General features: G+C 39.2%; 1 protein-coding gene across 7 annotated transcripts in view; it reads left to right on the top strand.

Moving 5' to 3' along the window:
* Positions 1–14,879, top strand: part of GRID1 (glutamate ionotropic receptor delta type subunit 1) — a 496,708-nt gene that overhangs the window by 376,874 nt on the left and 104,955 nt on the right. For all 7 annotated transcript variants that reach the window (XM_039553667.1, XM_039553668.1, XM_039553669.1 and 4 more), the window contains exon 6: positions 10,512–10,685. In XM_039553667.1, coding sequence (XP_039409601.1) covers positions 10,512–10,685 — 174 coding nt within the window. The remainder of the gene's footprint in view (positions 1–10,511; positions 10,686–14,879) is intronic.

Raw genomic sequence — 14,879 nt, forward strand, 5'->3', positions numbered from 1 at the left:
GTGTGAATTTAGAGTATAACTTTCTAGTGAAAAATACCAGTGCACACAATTTATGTCTCAAAATGCAATTAAGTCCAAACAGACAATTATAGAAGCTTTTTAGACTCATGAAATTTTGGAGAAATCTTTGCAGGCAAAAGGAAGAGGAAATGTCTTGGCTGTCCTTTCTTTAACAGAAGTGTTGGAGTTTGGGTGTGTGCTTAAAGCTGCTGTGAAAAGAAGGTGCATTGAGCATCCCCATGGATGCATCCATAGAAAAATGGAGGTTTCTTAGGGCTTGCTTCTTATTTAAGTGTGCATCCTCCGATGCTAGTAAGAAGACAGACTGATCATGCTTTCCATGTACATGTTTCCTGTTGGTGGTAGTGGGAACTTGCATGAACATTTGATGGAAAAGATGATGCTGATTCTAACTGTGATTTGTGGAATGGAATTAACCCTTAATTCCCAGCAGTCAAATCATCTCTTTTTGATGTGTTTCCACAAGAGTAAAGGTCCATTATGCAAATGGACCAAAACCTTAGTCAGTCCTTTTATTGTCCTGGATAGATTAAGGACCCTACATTTATTTCCCTGTTCACCACGTGACCTAATGATGCCGTTGCAAGGAAACAGAAGTGCAGGGCTGGCTGATTGAAGGGGCAGTAGCAGGAAGAGAACACAGGGACAATTTTTTTCCACTGAGGTTCCTTGTATGAAGAGCACTGGATTGTAAACAGGCTTTTCAGGCCTTTTGCACTTCAGGGAACCATTTAAGGGCTTTGCACAGTTTGAACTGCTGAGATTCCTGACCCAGAACACCTTACAGTGAGCTCTGTTTCCCACCTCTCATCAAGCCAGTGAGCATCTGAAACTTGGACTTACCTTGCTGTAGTAAGAATGACTATATAGCATGGTATCATTGCAGTAAGAGATTTTATTGTCTTCTTACTTTAATTAAATCTACTTTACTCTCTCTGTACTGACAATCCAATAAACACTTGTGTTTGGTTATTTTTTTTACCTTTGTGCACCTTCCCATATGGTAGAATAGGAGTTAAGTTTCAGAGTTAGAAATATTTTATCACTTTTTCCTTACCTAAGCAAGACCACCAAGGTTTGGTTGAGCTAATTTAAATGCATATGGCTGATAAACTTATTACAGAGCAAATGAACAAATGTGGAACATGAGTTGATCTTGAATTACACAGCTGTACTGACAAAATGCTCTTTGCTGGTTTTCAATAGCCTGGGTCTGTGCTGAGGTAACTGTTCAGGTTGGATGGCATGCTGGTGAGAAAGGACTCGGTCATCTTTAGAAAAAGGCTGGCGAATTGGGAGTTGAATTTATTGTGTGGGGTTGGAAGGTTGAAACATTACCTGGCAGGTTTTCTAGGAGAAGAGAATACACAGGGATTGGTCTTTTCAGACAGTATCATGCCCTCATGTGTGCTCTTCAGAGCCAAAGTCCTAAAAACCCTCCTGGTTTAAAAATACATATTTGTGTGTCCACTTTTCTGGTTTCAAACGTTATGCTTCAAAATTGCAGATCTGTCAAAAGTAGTGGAGATTAGAGGGGGAAAAAAAAGAAATGTGTTTCTAACTACCCACCCTCTTTTTGATTCATGTTTCATCATCTGCACTTTTATTTTTCTTCATCTAGAATTACTAAATAATCCCTTGCTTTCATTTAGGTAGTGATGCTACCTGAATTCTGGGTTAAACATGCCAGGTAGCTTGTTAAAAGCAAGAATACTTGTGATTCTTGTCTGTGTAAAAGCAAACTCTTCCAAATTATGATTACTCCATGTTTAGCTGTGTCTCCAGAATAGTCCAAAACATTTTATTATCATCGATTGTGTTGGGAACTGCCAATTGCTTGCAGTTTTGACCCAATGGAAGATCTGTTAGAACATATCTGGTGTTCTGTTGGAACCTTTGCTGTTTATACCTTTAATGGTTGAAGTGACCCAGCAGCTTTGATAGCCATCTGCTGCTGCTTCTTTTGGCAAGACTGGCACAGTTGCAGATGGCCCCTATTTTTTGGATGTTTGTTTCCTGGGTTTTTTTCCCTAGTTTTCTTTATTATTTTTACTTTTCTCTTACTTTTCTTTCTCTTTCATACCTGACATCAAGCATCTCTGCTGGCTCCTCATGACATTTTTTATTCCCCTCTTCTCTTTTTCTGCCTTTTCTGAGAAAATGCTGTGCCTTCCCCAGGGCATGTGTCTGTGGGAGAGGTACAAGAGCAATACTTGAAACTGAATTTGGATGTGCTTGCATCAGGAACAGTGCTCCAGGAGCCTGTGTCTGCTTCTTTACTAGCAGCAGCAGTAGGTCTGGGGGTATAAATAGAATTAGAAACCGTATTTCCCTTTTTGTGGGACATTTCATGGTTTTGAAATTGAAATCTCCATTCCAAGGGTAAAGAAAAGATAAATTATTCTGCAAAACTGGAATATGGAACAAAAATATAGTCAAATTAAACACAGGATTTTATTCCTTCTATCAATGTATTTAATTCTGATTCCAGGTTTCTAAACATTCACTGTTTTTATGTGTAAATCAGTAGAAAAGGTAATGAGCTACTCTTCCTGCAAGTGGAATGGTACAGAATTTGGAAGATAATTCGAATGAGTTGTTTCACTACTATGATGCCCTCTTTTAGATTTCTTTTTTAACTGTTCAGAAGTTTAATTGAAAGCTGTAAGACAGGGTCAGGCAAAGCCCAAGACTACTCATTGATATAGGAGAACACTTTTTGTGAAGGGCAGGTAAGGATGAAGAGCGTAACATGTCAAAACCATCCATATCTGCTCTGAAGCTGAAGAGAAGGAAAAACCTTTGCCTGGAAATATACAGAAGACACTGAGGAAGACTCTTTTTGAAAGAGCATTTTTTTGGACAAAAATGCCCCAAAGACAAGAAATTAAAGGAAGATTTTAAGTTCCCTGGCAGCTGAAAAAGTAGGGTTGAGATACAGGCAGGGCTTCACAAATTTCCTTTGATTGACGTTATCTGTACGTGCTTAAAAAGTTAAGGCAGTCATCAGTTCAGATTTCATTATGGCTGAGGAAGAATGGGCTAGAAGCCAGAAGACAGTTGGTGTGAAAGTGGTCATGCCATGGCAACATGCACTTTTTGGAGAAGAGGGAGAGGTGGGAAGAGGACAGAAGGGTTAACAGACATCAATAAAAAGATTGTCCAACCTCACAGCTTTGGGAAACTATTAATGCTTTTGGAAAGATAATACAGTAAGCAAAGGGTGGCAAAAGAACTGTGGGATTCTCTGAAGATGAAGGCATAACAAGGTATCCTTATGGTTCCAGTGGCTTATCTTCACAGAACTTGAAATCAGAGATGAATTCTAAAGAAAAAGTGATTGTAAAAAAGGGCTAGGGAAGACTGTAAAGGTGTAACAAAGTAAGGGATTATAAAATAATCCCTTTGTGTTGCAAAAGGACTCATACCAGAGACCATGAAAAGTAATAAGAAAAAGTTTAGGTATAGCAGAAGATAAAGAAAAGTGAGAGGTGATTACTTGAAAAATGAGAATTTAATGTTTTTACTTAGTTCCCTGATTCTGACTTCATAGAGACTATTAATTATGACCAGACTTTTAAAAACATATTGTTGGTAGTTCCAGATTATTTAGATGAATCTGAGGCATTCCACCAGGTGAGATTTAATACAGAGAAGTGATGAGTGTTTTGCTTGTGGCTACAACATGGGGTATAGGTGGTGAGCATCTGCAGGAGCAGCTTAGAATGCTTGTGGATAAAATCAGAGTGACAATCAGTCCTGTTGTGGTCCTGCTGAGTTAGCAAATGTAGTCCTCAGATAGGATACCAGAAACATCCATTGTAAGATAAGGGAGGCAATTATTTCACTCTGTTTGATATCAGCTTGGCTTTGTTGGAACAATATTGCAAGTTTTGGGCAAAACACTTTGAAAAAAAAAACAAGACATGCAGAACAATGTTGAAAATGTAGAGGAGAGCACTAAGTGTGATAAAAGCTTGGTAAAATATGACCCATGTGAAAAGGCTGAAAAACCTGGGTATAGCAGTACAAATAAAACAAGAATATGATCCCATTTTCACTCTGGAAATATAAAGGAAATACAATTTAATCTTCTGCAGTGGAAACTAGATCTAGTATTGGAGAATGGTTTATGATCTGAGAACGTATAGGAACAACTTCCTTGGTTACCTTCTTCCGTCCCATTATCTCTCTTCATACCTGGTTCTGCTCTTCTTTTTTATTCTTTATTTTTCAGCATCCTACTCACATTATATAAGCCAGCTAAACAATTTCAGTGTCAGTATGCAAGGACAAATACAACAGTGTTTGGAATGCCACTGGGTATTTTCTGATCTGCACCTTCTGTTCTAGGTCTGTCCACACAGCTTTTTTCAATATGGTTATGACAGTGGCAGTTTATGCAAAGAGTCACTGCACATACTTCTTATCGAAGCATTTATTCTGTACTTTTCATGGTAAACAAGAATGTTTGGGATCTGTGACTCATGGTTGATTTCCAGTCATCACAGACCTCCATCCTTCTCTGCTTACCAGTGAATAAGCTGGAATGACTCTTTTTGAGTCAGCTAAATCCACCCCTGGGATCACCTCAGCGATTTGACTTAGCCAGGGATGAACTGAGCGTTGTGTTTCCTGATATCAGTCATTTGTAATGGAGGATTATGTGGTAACTGTGTGTGCTTTGGATAGAAGTATGCCTAGTAATGAATTTCTTGCACTTTTAGTGTTTTAAAAATAGATTTAATTGTAAGGTGTAAAAAATAAGTCTGAAAGCTAAAGATCAGAGCTCCTTCTTGATTTTTTGTTTTCATTTGTTGCTTTTGCATTACATTGATTCTCATTGATTCAGATCAATCCACATCAGAACAGACACAAAGGAACATTTGTCATTAACACAAAATAACTTCTTTTTTAGTTTTAGAATCACCACATTGTTTACCATATGGACTAACAAATGCTGAAATTCAGTATTCGCTTCTAAATTCTCAAACTGCAACCACAGGAATAGTGGGAAGAACTAGTAGAAATTTTGTTATTTTACTGCCTAAAAGATCAGGTAGGCACTAGAAAGGAATGTACTATGGGATAAAGAAGTCCTCCTTGTAGGTTAAGTGCCAGCCCCTGTGGGTATTTCTGATGGCACAATGGTTTAAAAAGTGAGGAGGTGTTCACAGGGACTGCTCAATGGGTGACTGAATTTCTGAATTCCTGTATTTCAACGTACAGTTTAATGCTATGCAGAGAAACTTGAATCTAAGGTTGAAAACGGGCTCTTTGCTTTATCACTTAGAAAAACTTGTGCTGTTATTTGTCCCATTTAAAAGCAAGCAAACAAAAATCAAACAGCTTATGCTGCAGCATTGTGGGGTGGATAGCAGAAAGATAAGTAGTGTTTTTAATGGCTCTTGCAAATTCAAAGATGCTTTTTTTACACATAGAATGTGGAAAGCCAGTTGATCTTCGTGTATGAACATGAGCTGAATAACTGGGGCTTTTAAAAATCATCAAAAGCTTTTATATATATATAAGCAAAAACAGTCTTAAAAAAAAAAGTTAGGGACCAGTTTGTTATTGGTGGAAATCTTTTTTCAATAAGAAGTTTGAAACAAATAGCTGTAGAAATAGAGTATTATACAAATTCCAAGCCCATAGGAAGGCAAAGTATTCAGTGGTAAGAAGACAACTGAAATTCTTGTAAGCTTTAATTAAAAAATCAAACTAAACTCTGATTAAAACCCAGAAAAAGTTGCTTTTAAATATTTTATCTTTTCAGTCCTCAATAAGATACTGCTTTGAAAATATTTGAGTCAGTAAGCACAGAGAAACTACTAAAGCAAATGCAGCTGTAATGTATTTGGTTAAATTCTTCCCAGCTATGATGATACTTGCCAGAAAAGCTCTCTTAGCTGAAAAGGAGAAGGGAGAAGTGAAGTAGGAGGAAAAGTTCTTGGAATTTTTTTTGAAGGAAAAGTAATAAAAAAATTTGGAAATATAGCAAGAGCACACATTTCATCAGAGAAGCCTTAGACAGGAAGTTAGAGTGCTAAGGGACTTGGAGAGCTCTGGGCCACGTGGGGATGACATTGTCCTCATCTCTTGACTACCAGTCAAAAATTTTAGACAGCAGTTGACCTTATTCTTCCATTTTGGACAGATGACACCTTCCAAATGATGCTGGTGGTGTTGCCAGCAGATTAATTTATAGATCTTTAGTGGACAGATAGAACTTTCCCAAGCTCAGCCCAGGTGATCAGTCAGAGCATAGTGCAGAAAAATGGCTATTGATGCTTTTCCTTTTCCCTCTCAGAACATCCACTCAAAGCATCTTTCTTCTAGTCCTTCTCTGGACTCAAGCTCAATTCTTTTTTCTGCTGTTTTACAGGTCTCTATTCACCACTGTTTCATTGTCTATAGGAGGCAGTTTTCTCTATGAGGGACAAGAAAGTGTCCCATCAACATCCTGGTTCTTACTTTCCATTTCTATCCCACATCTCCTTTGCTTCTGCCAATATTTGTATTCTTTCCTTTCACCACATCACACATGCCCAGTATATGTCTGCAGGTACTGGTCCTCTTGATTTGAGAATCAAGTGGCTTCTCAGCTGTCATCTGGGCACTTCTTTATTATTTTCCTTTATAAAATATTTTTTTTAAATTGAGAAAAATTGAGCAGAAAATAGAATAGTAATTATCAGATAAAGTCTATCTCAGCAAGCTACTTTTTTCCCCAAGGGCAGCATGTAGGAAGGTGTTAGATAATGAATGATGAGCAGAGTTTTCTTAGAGCATGGCTGTAGAGCAACACTGGGAAAACTCACTTTGGAAGAAAAAAAACCTTATGAATGCAGTGGGGTTTTTTCACTTTTTTTGAAAATATTTTTCTAGAAATGCCTTTATTATATGCATTTTGGGTGATCAGCAGCTAGGCCCTGTGCAAATTTTTATGGCCTAATTTTTGTTTGGGTAGAGCCAGGACTGGGGTTCTGCTCACTTTTTCTCTTCATATGGAGGTACCTAAGATTATTTTCTTTGTTTCATTTTAAAGCATCTATCTGTGTAATGATATTTATGTTCACTTTGATAACCAGAAGTTAGTAAATCTTTAACACTTCCCCTTGTCTTACTTTTCGTTGGAAAAATCCAGACCTTTTAATGATCATTTATGAATGCAAGTGGGGCAAGCATTTTAAGATATTCTCAAATTATACAAAAATACAGAGTAAAAAATAAGTTTAAAAATGGAGTAGAAATACAAGGAACACAATGTGGAAGTTTCATAAGATTTAGTAAATGACATATTTCAGTGCAAAATGTAGCAATTTGCAATTACACTTTATTCTAATTGTATTCCAGGTACTCTTTTACTTGCTTAAGGAAATCTCACTTGTCTCCTTTGGCCACTCTCTTTAACACCACAGAATTTTTATTGATTTATTTATCTCCACAAAAATCTGTGGGTTTTCTTTTTCTGATAAATGCTTGAAAGTTATACATAGACATGAAACTGTACTCCATGTGTACCTGCATCCTGCCCAAAGAAATTTGTAGGGCTTAGAACTGACCTAATTCTAATGCTGTGAAATTACACAGAAAGAGTCTTTGTCAGCCAGGAGCAAGGTCAGAGATGAGCTTGGATGAGTTGTTTTATCAGTGAGTTCCACACTAAAATCAGTGGTGGGGTTTTTTGTTTGCTTTGTCCAGCTTTTACTATCATTTTGTGTGCTTTTTTTCCCCCCAAGAGAATTACTTTTTAATATGGAATAATATTTTGTTAAATCAGAGGATCTCTTACTGTATAAGCACTCACTATGATCTGAGAAAGACATCTGGACACCCAGTGCAGAGGCCTTATTTCTAGGACTAGAGCTAATTAATTTTAATTATGACTACATCCCTGCAGAGATTTTGAGGAGCATTGGGTAAAAAGAAGTGAGGTAGTTCTGGATGTGTGGGAGAACAATGAGGATGGGAGTTGGACAGGTGATTGTGCACATTTGTATTAGAATGTTTTCTGGGGTAAGAAAAGTGGATGGGGTCCTTTCTTTAAAAGATTGATCTTTTTATTTACATATATGTGTGTATCCATAGGTGTGTGTGTGTGTCTTCATGTGGGATGCAGAGAAGCCAGCAAAATGTAAATGTTGAATAAATCTATCTACAGGGTAAGCTGTGGTGAACCTTCTAGAAAAATAGCTAATTGAATGATGTTTTCTGGATTTTCAACAAGTGTTCATTTATAGATGTAAATAGTGCATTGAGGGGAGTTAGAATAACCCAGAAAACAGTATTAATACTACTGAAGTATCCAAATAAATCGCTAGCTTGTCTCCACAGGCATCCTTGTTCTCACTGCTGTTCTGTTTAATCCTCCAGTTTTCTCAGGGATGTGTTCTCTGGAAATATGTTTCAGTTCTTTAAATTATTAATGTCATTAAAATTTATAATTTTCTGTCATTACCTCTAGGAAAATAGAGATTGTAATGTGAAACATAATTGTCTTATTTTGCGATTTGTGTTATGATAGTTGAGCACGACTAAAGTGGATTTAAGTATTCCCCTGAGCAATATGACGTGGTATTGCAGACTAACTGAAGTTCTGTGTGTGCAGATAAATAAACAGATAAACCCATTCCACAAATGACCAACATTTGTGTTTCTGAGACATCTTTGACAGGCTGTGTATCACCTAGAGGCGACACAAAATGTGTGTGGTGAGAGCAGAACTGAAGGTTTGGGTGATTTGTGGTGCTTTTTTTTTCTGTTTTCAGCCATTTGGTCTGAGTGTGCCTACCAAGGGATGCAGTCTAGGAGGTTATGAGTTAAAGCTGTGCCATAAAACTGTCTCTCCCTCAGACTTCGGCTTTGACACGCTGTGTGGTTTTAACAGCCCTCAGCTCCACAGAGGAGAAATCTGGAGGGGTCTGTAGAGCTTGGGGGTCTGCTACACTGTCTCCTTGCAAGGCTGCAGGTGGTGCTGCATTTTCTATTAAGCCTCAAAATCTTTGCCTTCTATAAGAATATATTTGTTTTCTGATTTACTGTTTTCATGCCACACCAGTTGGTCTGTCATTAATGCAATGAATTTCACCTTCTGCAAAGTTAAAAATTCACCTTCCTAAAAAAAGATGGGAAATTGGCAAAGAAACTCTAAATTGAGCCAAGGTACAGTACTAGTCAACCATAACAAGTAATTATTATAACCCCATGGTCATTTCACTCACAGCTTGACAGAGAAAATAGCAAGAAAACAAAGTATTTTTTTTTTCTTGAATGTTAAATGTCCAGGGCCAAGTTCACTTCTGCTGATGACACAAGGTATGGGCCCTGTTGACCAAGTAATTGCAGCAACATGAGTAATTTTCAGCCCCCTGAACTGCAAGGGGCTGAGAGAGCCCTGTGCAGGCTGGACACTGGGCTGGCCCAGCTGTGCAGCCAGGGCAGTCCAGCTGTGCTGGGGACAGGCTGATGTGACTTGCAGATGCTGCTGGTGGCCCTGATGAGGGGCTGGGATGGACAGTAGCTGCCTGGGGGGTGAGTGCAGCAGCAGTGCCTGCCTTTCCTCACAGTGAACTCCTGCCAGGACAAAAAACATCACAAGCTGCACCTTGGTTAGGATTTCAGGATCAGCTGAGCCTCTGATTTTCAAACTGGGGTAAAAAAAGGGGTTTTTGTTTTGTGTGTTTCTTTAAATACAAAATGCGTAAAGCATGGAGTTGAGCTGGCTTCAGTCTCCCTGTAAGAGCAGTAGATGCAGGCTCTGCCCCAGGATGGATTAGAGGGTTGGGGTGTCTGAAGGGGCGCTTTAGAAAGTGTGAAGCCTGGAAAGAAAAGCAGCCTGTCCTTGAGGTCTCCTTATATCTTATCCCAAATTATTCTGTGTGCAGGAACTGATGTTCCTAAATGTGTCAAACCCCTCCATAAAGTTTCTCCTATTTTTTATTTTCTAATACAGACAAGCTCAAAAGACTTCCTTGAGTCATTATCAGAATTAGTCTGCAGAAATGATCTATTGTACTAACAGGAAAAGTGCTTTCTTGTACCATTGTTCACAGGTGAAAGAGCCATATTTCCTGAAGACTGTTATGTTTTTCAATTGTTATTTTGTCCTGAGGATATAGTGAGGTTCTAGTCTGTCAAACAAAAATTCTTTCTATATAAATTTCATTTCAAGGCTCTTTTTTATTTTTTTTTAAGAAATTTATTGAGACCATTTTGGTGCTTTCCTTCGAGGAACTATATCTGCAAAATTGTAGTATTGCCAAGATAGATGGTACTGTGCTAGGCTGTGTTCTTTGGTTTCATATGATGTATAAAAAAATAGCATTTTTGTTATTAAACATAAAATAACATTTGGCCTAGACTAAGCATGTGCATCTGTAATATTTTTCTCCTATTGTCTTTTTAGAAACATTTAACCAATAATGAAAGAAAAACATAAATTGTCTGGACAAATATATGTTTTTAAATGGCTGTGTCTCCGTTCACAGGAAATCACTGATAATGAAATATTAGAGTTGGTGCACAGTGCTCTGGGGAGGATGACAGTTATCCGGCAAATCTTCCCTCTCTCAAGGGACAACAACCAGAGGTGCATGAGGAACAACCACCGTATCTCATCCCTGCTGTGTGATCCACAGGAAGGCTATCTTCAGATGCTGCAGGTCAGTAGCTGTGCACAGCAGAAAAAATCCCATCTTAGGACTTTGCCATGGGACAGTTTTCTTCGGCTGTATTAACTCAGAGGGGGAATCAAATGAGTACAGATAAATCTGAGGATGTAACCTTTGGTCAGCTTTCCTTGAGTTTATCAATTTATTTTATTTCCCAGGACTGAGTGCTTTAGTTGTGATGTTACGTCCATGAAGTGGTTACACTAACCCAGAGCTGATTTTGCATATTTCATTGTCTTAAGAATCCTTCTATATTTGAAAAATATTGTGCCATCATAGTCCTGTGGTATTACTGCTTGCTTACTGTATTTATGCTTATTAGACCTCTGTTGTGAAAGAGTTAATCTGGAAGGATAACAGAACTCTGATAGGTATTGGGCTGTAGAGCATTTCATATTTAGGTAATGGACTGAATCAAGCTGATGTATTCAGTCTGTCCCTTTTCAACAGTCTCAGAAGTTTCCAGCAGCAGATAATTGTCTGAGCGTGTGAAATATGCACTGCTAGTTCAAGTGTCGGGGTTTGATAACACATTTGACTCTGGTGTTAGCACCATCTTGACATTTCTTGGCAATTTATCCCAGATACCAGAATTTTTCTTGCAGTAATTTAAATATTATTTAATAGGTGCTACTTCCAGTGATAGTGCAATAATTTAGAAACACAGGCCTTGGACTTTCAATGGGCCTTGTGTGTTTTGGTTTACTTCAGACACAGTTAAAAATCTCATTTGTATCACTGTTGAAGGTGTTGGATATAGCTGTAAACTTTAGTGGGACTTAGAATATAAACTTGCTTGATATCTTCTAATTGCAAACTTAGTCTTAAACTGAGATGGGTTGAGTGAGGACACAGTGGTTGAGCCTGTGGGTTGTCCAGTGTGGGTGTGTGTGGTGGAGTGATCGAGAAGGGGCTTGGTTAGGGCTTGGGGAGGGGCTGTCACCAGCCTGGGCTGCCACAGCCTGGTCAGGAGGGTGGTGTGGGGTCAGGGCTCCTGCAAGAGGGAACTCAAGTCCTGGCTTGGAAGAGTTTCTCAAGAACAAGGTGTGAGGCTTATAGAAGCCCAGGGGAGAGGCAGGGAGATGGTCAGGAATGGAGGTGGATTCAGATGTCCCAGGGGGATAGGGGTGTTAATTTTACTTATTTGCACTCTACTAAAAAGTTGTAGCTGCTGAAATTGAAATCCTTTAAGGGACAGATATGAAGAGTTCCTCCTTGAAGAGAAGCTCTGCTGGCTCAGATTCTGCCCCAGCCATGGCAAAGTTTGGGAAATGCCAATCACACCCCCTGTAGTTCTGAATGTGGCTGTATTCTTTCTGGACAGGGGAAAATCTATGCCTGTCTTGGCTCAGAAAGAAAAGACACTTTTGATCTTTGTTAGTAACTCTGAGGTATGCTGTAATGAGAACAAAGGCCGCTCATTTCAGAGGATCAAAGCAATTTCCAGTATGATGAAAAATTATCTGTGCTGCACCAACAAATCACTCATTGGGGAATAATCTTCCATTACAGCGGGATTTTGAGTATTGCTGCCTGTGCTCGTCTGTGCATATTCTAATTCAGAGGCTCATCTGAAGGGCTCTGACAGGCCTCTGAGCAAGTTCTAATTTGCTAAAACTGTATCTGGTCTGCACCAACAGCCTCATGTCCTATTACTAAATTTCATTGATAAGGACCCTTAGATAAGGACCCTCTTCCTGATGATTCCCAAATGTGGATTTTGGGAAGCAAAACATTCTCAGCTTCTATCTTCCAGAAATATGATACCACCTTAGAAACTGTCTTTGAGAGAATGGTATGGTAATGTTCTGCTTAGCCCATTAGTGCCTTCTCTATGAACTTAAGAGAGAGAGACAAAGAAGCGCAGAAGTAAAATGTTCACCTTTTGGCAGCTGATTCCATAACTTTCATGTCCAGTTCCATTGGCATGAAAGACAAAGGGCACACGTGAGAGCTCCCTGAATTAGCCGCCCCCAGTATATTTTTAAGTGTCTATAGACTGAATGCAGGGTGCTTTTCTCGTGCACAGGTGTCCTGGGGTGACGTTATGAAGCCGCTTTATTCCTTACCCGTCCGCTCCGTGCCCAAGGCCGCTGTGCCTTTAAGCTGGGCCCGGGCCGGGCGGAGCCAGGGCCGGGTGCGGGGCCTTTGAACGGCTCAGCCCAGCGGCTCGGGGGCTGCGGGGCTCGGCAGGGAGTGCCCGGGAGCGCTGTGCTGCTTTTCTGGGATTCCTTTGTGTTCCAGCCAGCTGGGAAAAGGTTCTGTTGGTTTTCTTCTTGTTCTTTTTTCCCTTTCCTTCCCCTTGCCTCACTGCCTCCCTTCCCTCCTCGCCGGTCCGGGGAGCCTGCAGGGGCGGCCCCAGCGGGCCCGCGGGATGGCCCCGGCTGGTCCGAGCCCGCGTGTCTGTTCCCTCTCTGGGAATTTGCTGTATTTTGAGGATTTTTTCCCCCTGTTCTACCCTGTTTTGTTTGGTATTAATAAACAGTTTGTTTTTTTTCCACTCTCACTTGCTGTGACCCACTTGTCTTACTGGTGGAGGAAAAAGGGAGGCCATTATCCCTTTGGAGGAGACACTCAATCCGGAGTTTTTCCTCCTGAAGTTTTGTCTCAAAACCCAAGACAGCAGTTATACCTGAAGTGTATAGCTTCATTTATGTTTTATAGGTTTTGCCAGTATACCTTATGTAACACCTTATGGACTTACGGCTCATATTAATTTCCGAGTGTGACTGACGTGTTATTAATGGTCCTGTAATTCAGGTACTTGCAATTTTCTGTTTCCTTTTTCTTGCTTAAAAAAAATAGTGGTGACCTTTTGTTGTACAGAAGTACATCACTGAATTACCCCCGTTGCCAGAGGCTGCAGGAGCTCCAAGCTCTGTATCAGACTGCATGAATCCACCAGAGGCAGTGCCCTGCCTGCCAGCACCGAGTCTTTGTGTTGCTTTGAAGTACTTTGATTAACACCACAGTTTGGAAATCCCTGCCTCATTCTCCCTTGGGCAGTCTCATATTAATAATTGTTTGTTGTCAAGGTAACTTACCAGCTATTGTTGGTTAATTATTTATTTAATGACTTTGAAGAAGAATAAGCTAATCTCTGTCAACCTCTAGCTGTAGTATTTTTCTAGGGGAGAATTTAGCGTTTTTAACAAGCTAGTGAAAAAAGAAACATTTACGTCATGGATTATTAACTTTGTTCTGGCTAAATTAATGAAAATCTTTTTGGAATGATTTTGTTCTCTGTGTCTTTAGTACCATATCCTGGAAAGTTGTTTTTCAGTGGGTGATCATCCCGGTTTGGCATTCTGACAAGCCTTTTAAAGATCAGGCTGTTCTGCAAGCTCATCCAAAAACTCATCTGTTCTGAATGCTTTGTGGAAATCCAATCTTATTCCATCAACCCACTTGTCAAAATTTTGCTCATGCCCTTATTTCTTGCACATATAATATACTCAATTGGGTTTCTGCTTCAAGTGGAGAAAAAGCTTTATAAAGTTTCCTGTCTTGACCATTTTATTTGTCTTCAGAGGACTGCATTGCTCTCTTATTCTTCAGGTAGGATTTTTTGTGTCCATCTCATTTACTTCTGGTAAATGGAAAAGACACAGTTTAGAACTTGCTTTCTTCCACTGACTGTTGGTATCCTGTGGTTTGGGCCATCAGTGTTGTCAGTGTTGACTCATCTGGAGAGAAAGCACTGAAGCACTTCAGGATTTATAGTTAAATCTAGTTAGTCCTAGCTAGACCTAGTATGTATCCCCACATGGCATTTGAATGGTATACAATGGTATAATTGCTATTAAACTGTAGATTATTTCACAAATGTTCTTACAGACTCCATTTGAAGAAATTTTACTGTATAACTTGCTTCTTTCCAAAGTATTTCTCTTTAAGTATTCGTTTTGATGGCACTCTACAAACTTGATTTTCAATGAAGGTATTTTTTTCTTTCATCAGGTTAGTCACGATGCATTCATAAATTCAAAATCAGATCTTTTTCTGTTTACGTTTTTTTAAGAAATAATTCTCTTTAGAAATGTCATTCGCATTAACTTGTTTTTGCCCTTGCTTACCATTTATGTATTTGATGAGTTCAATCCATGTTAGATTCTAAAGATATTAAAATATATTACAGGGACACAGTGTATCTGAAATTGTTCAGCATGGTCCAAAATAGATAAT

Source organism: Corvus cornix, chromosome 6, assembly GCF_000738735.6.
Source record: "Corvus cornix cornix isolate S_Up_H32 chromosome 6, ASM73873v5, whole genome shotgun sequence".
NCBI classification, from domain to species: Eukaryota; Metazoa; Chordata; class Aves; order Passeriformes; family Corvidae; genus Corvus; species Corvus cornix.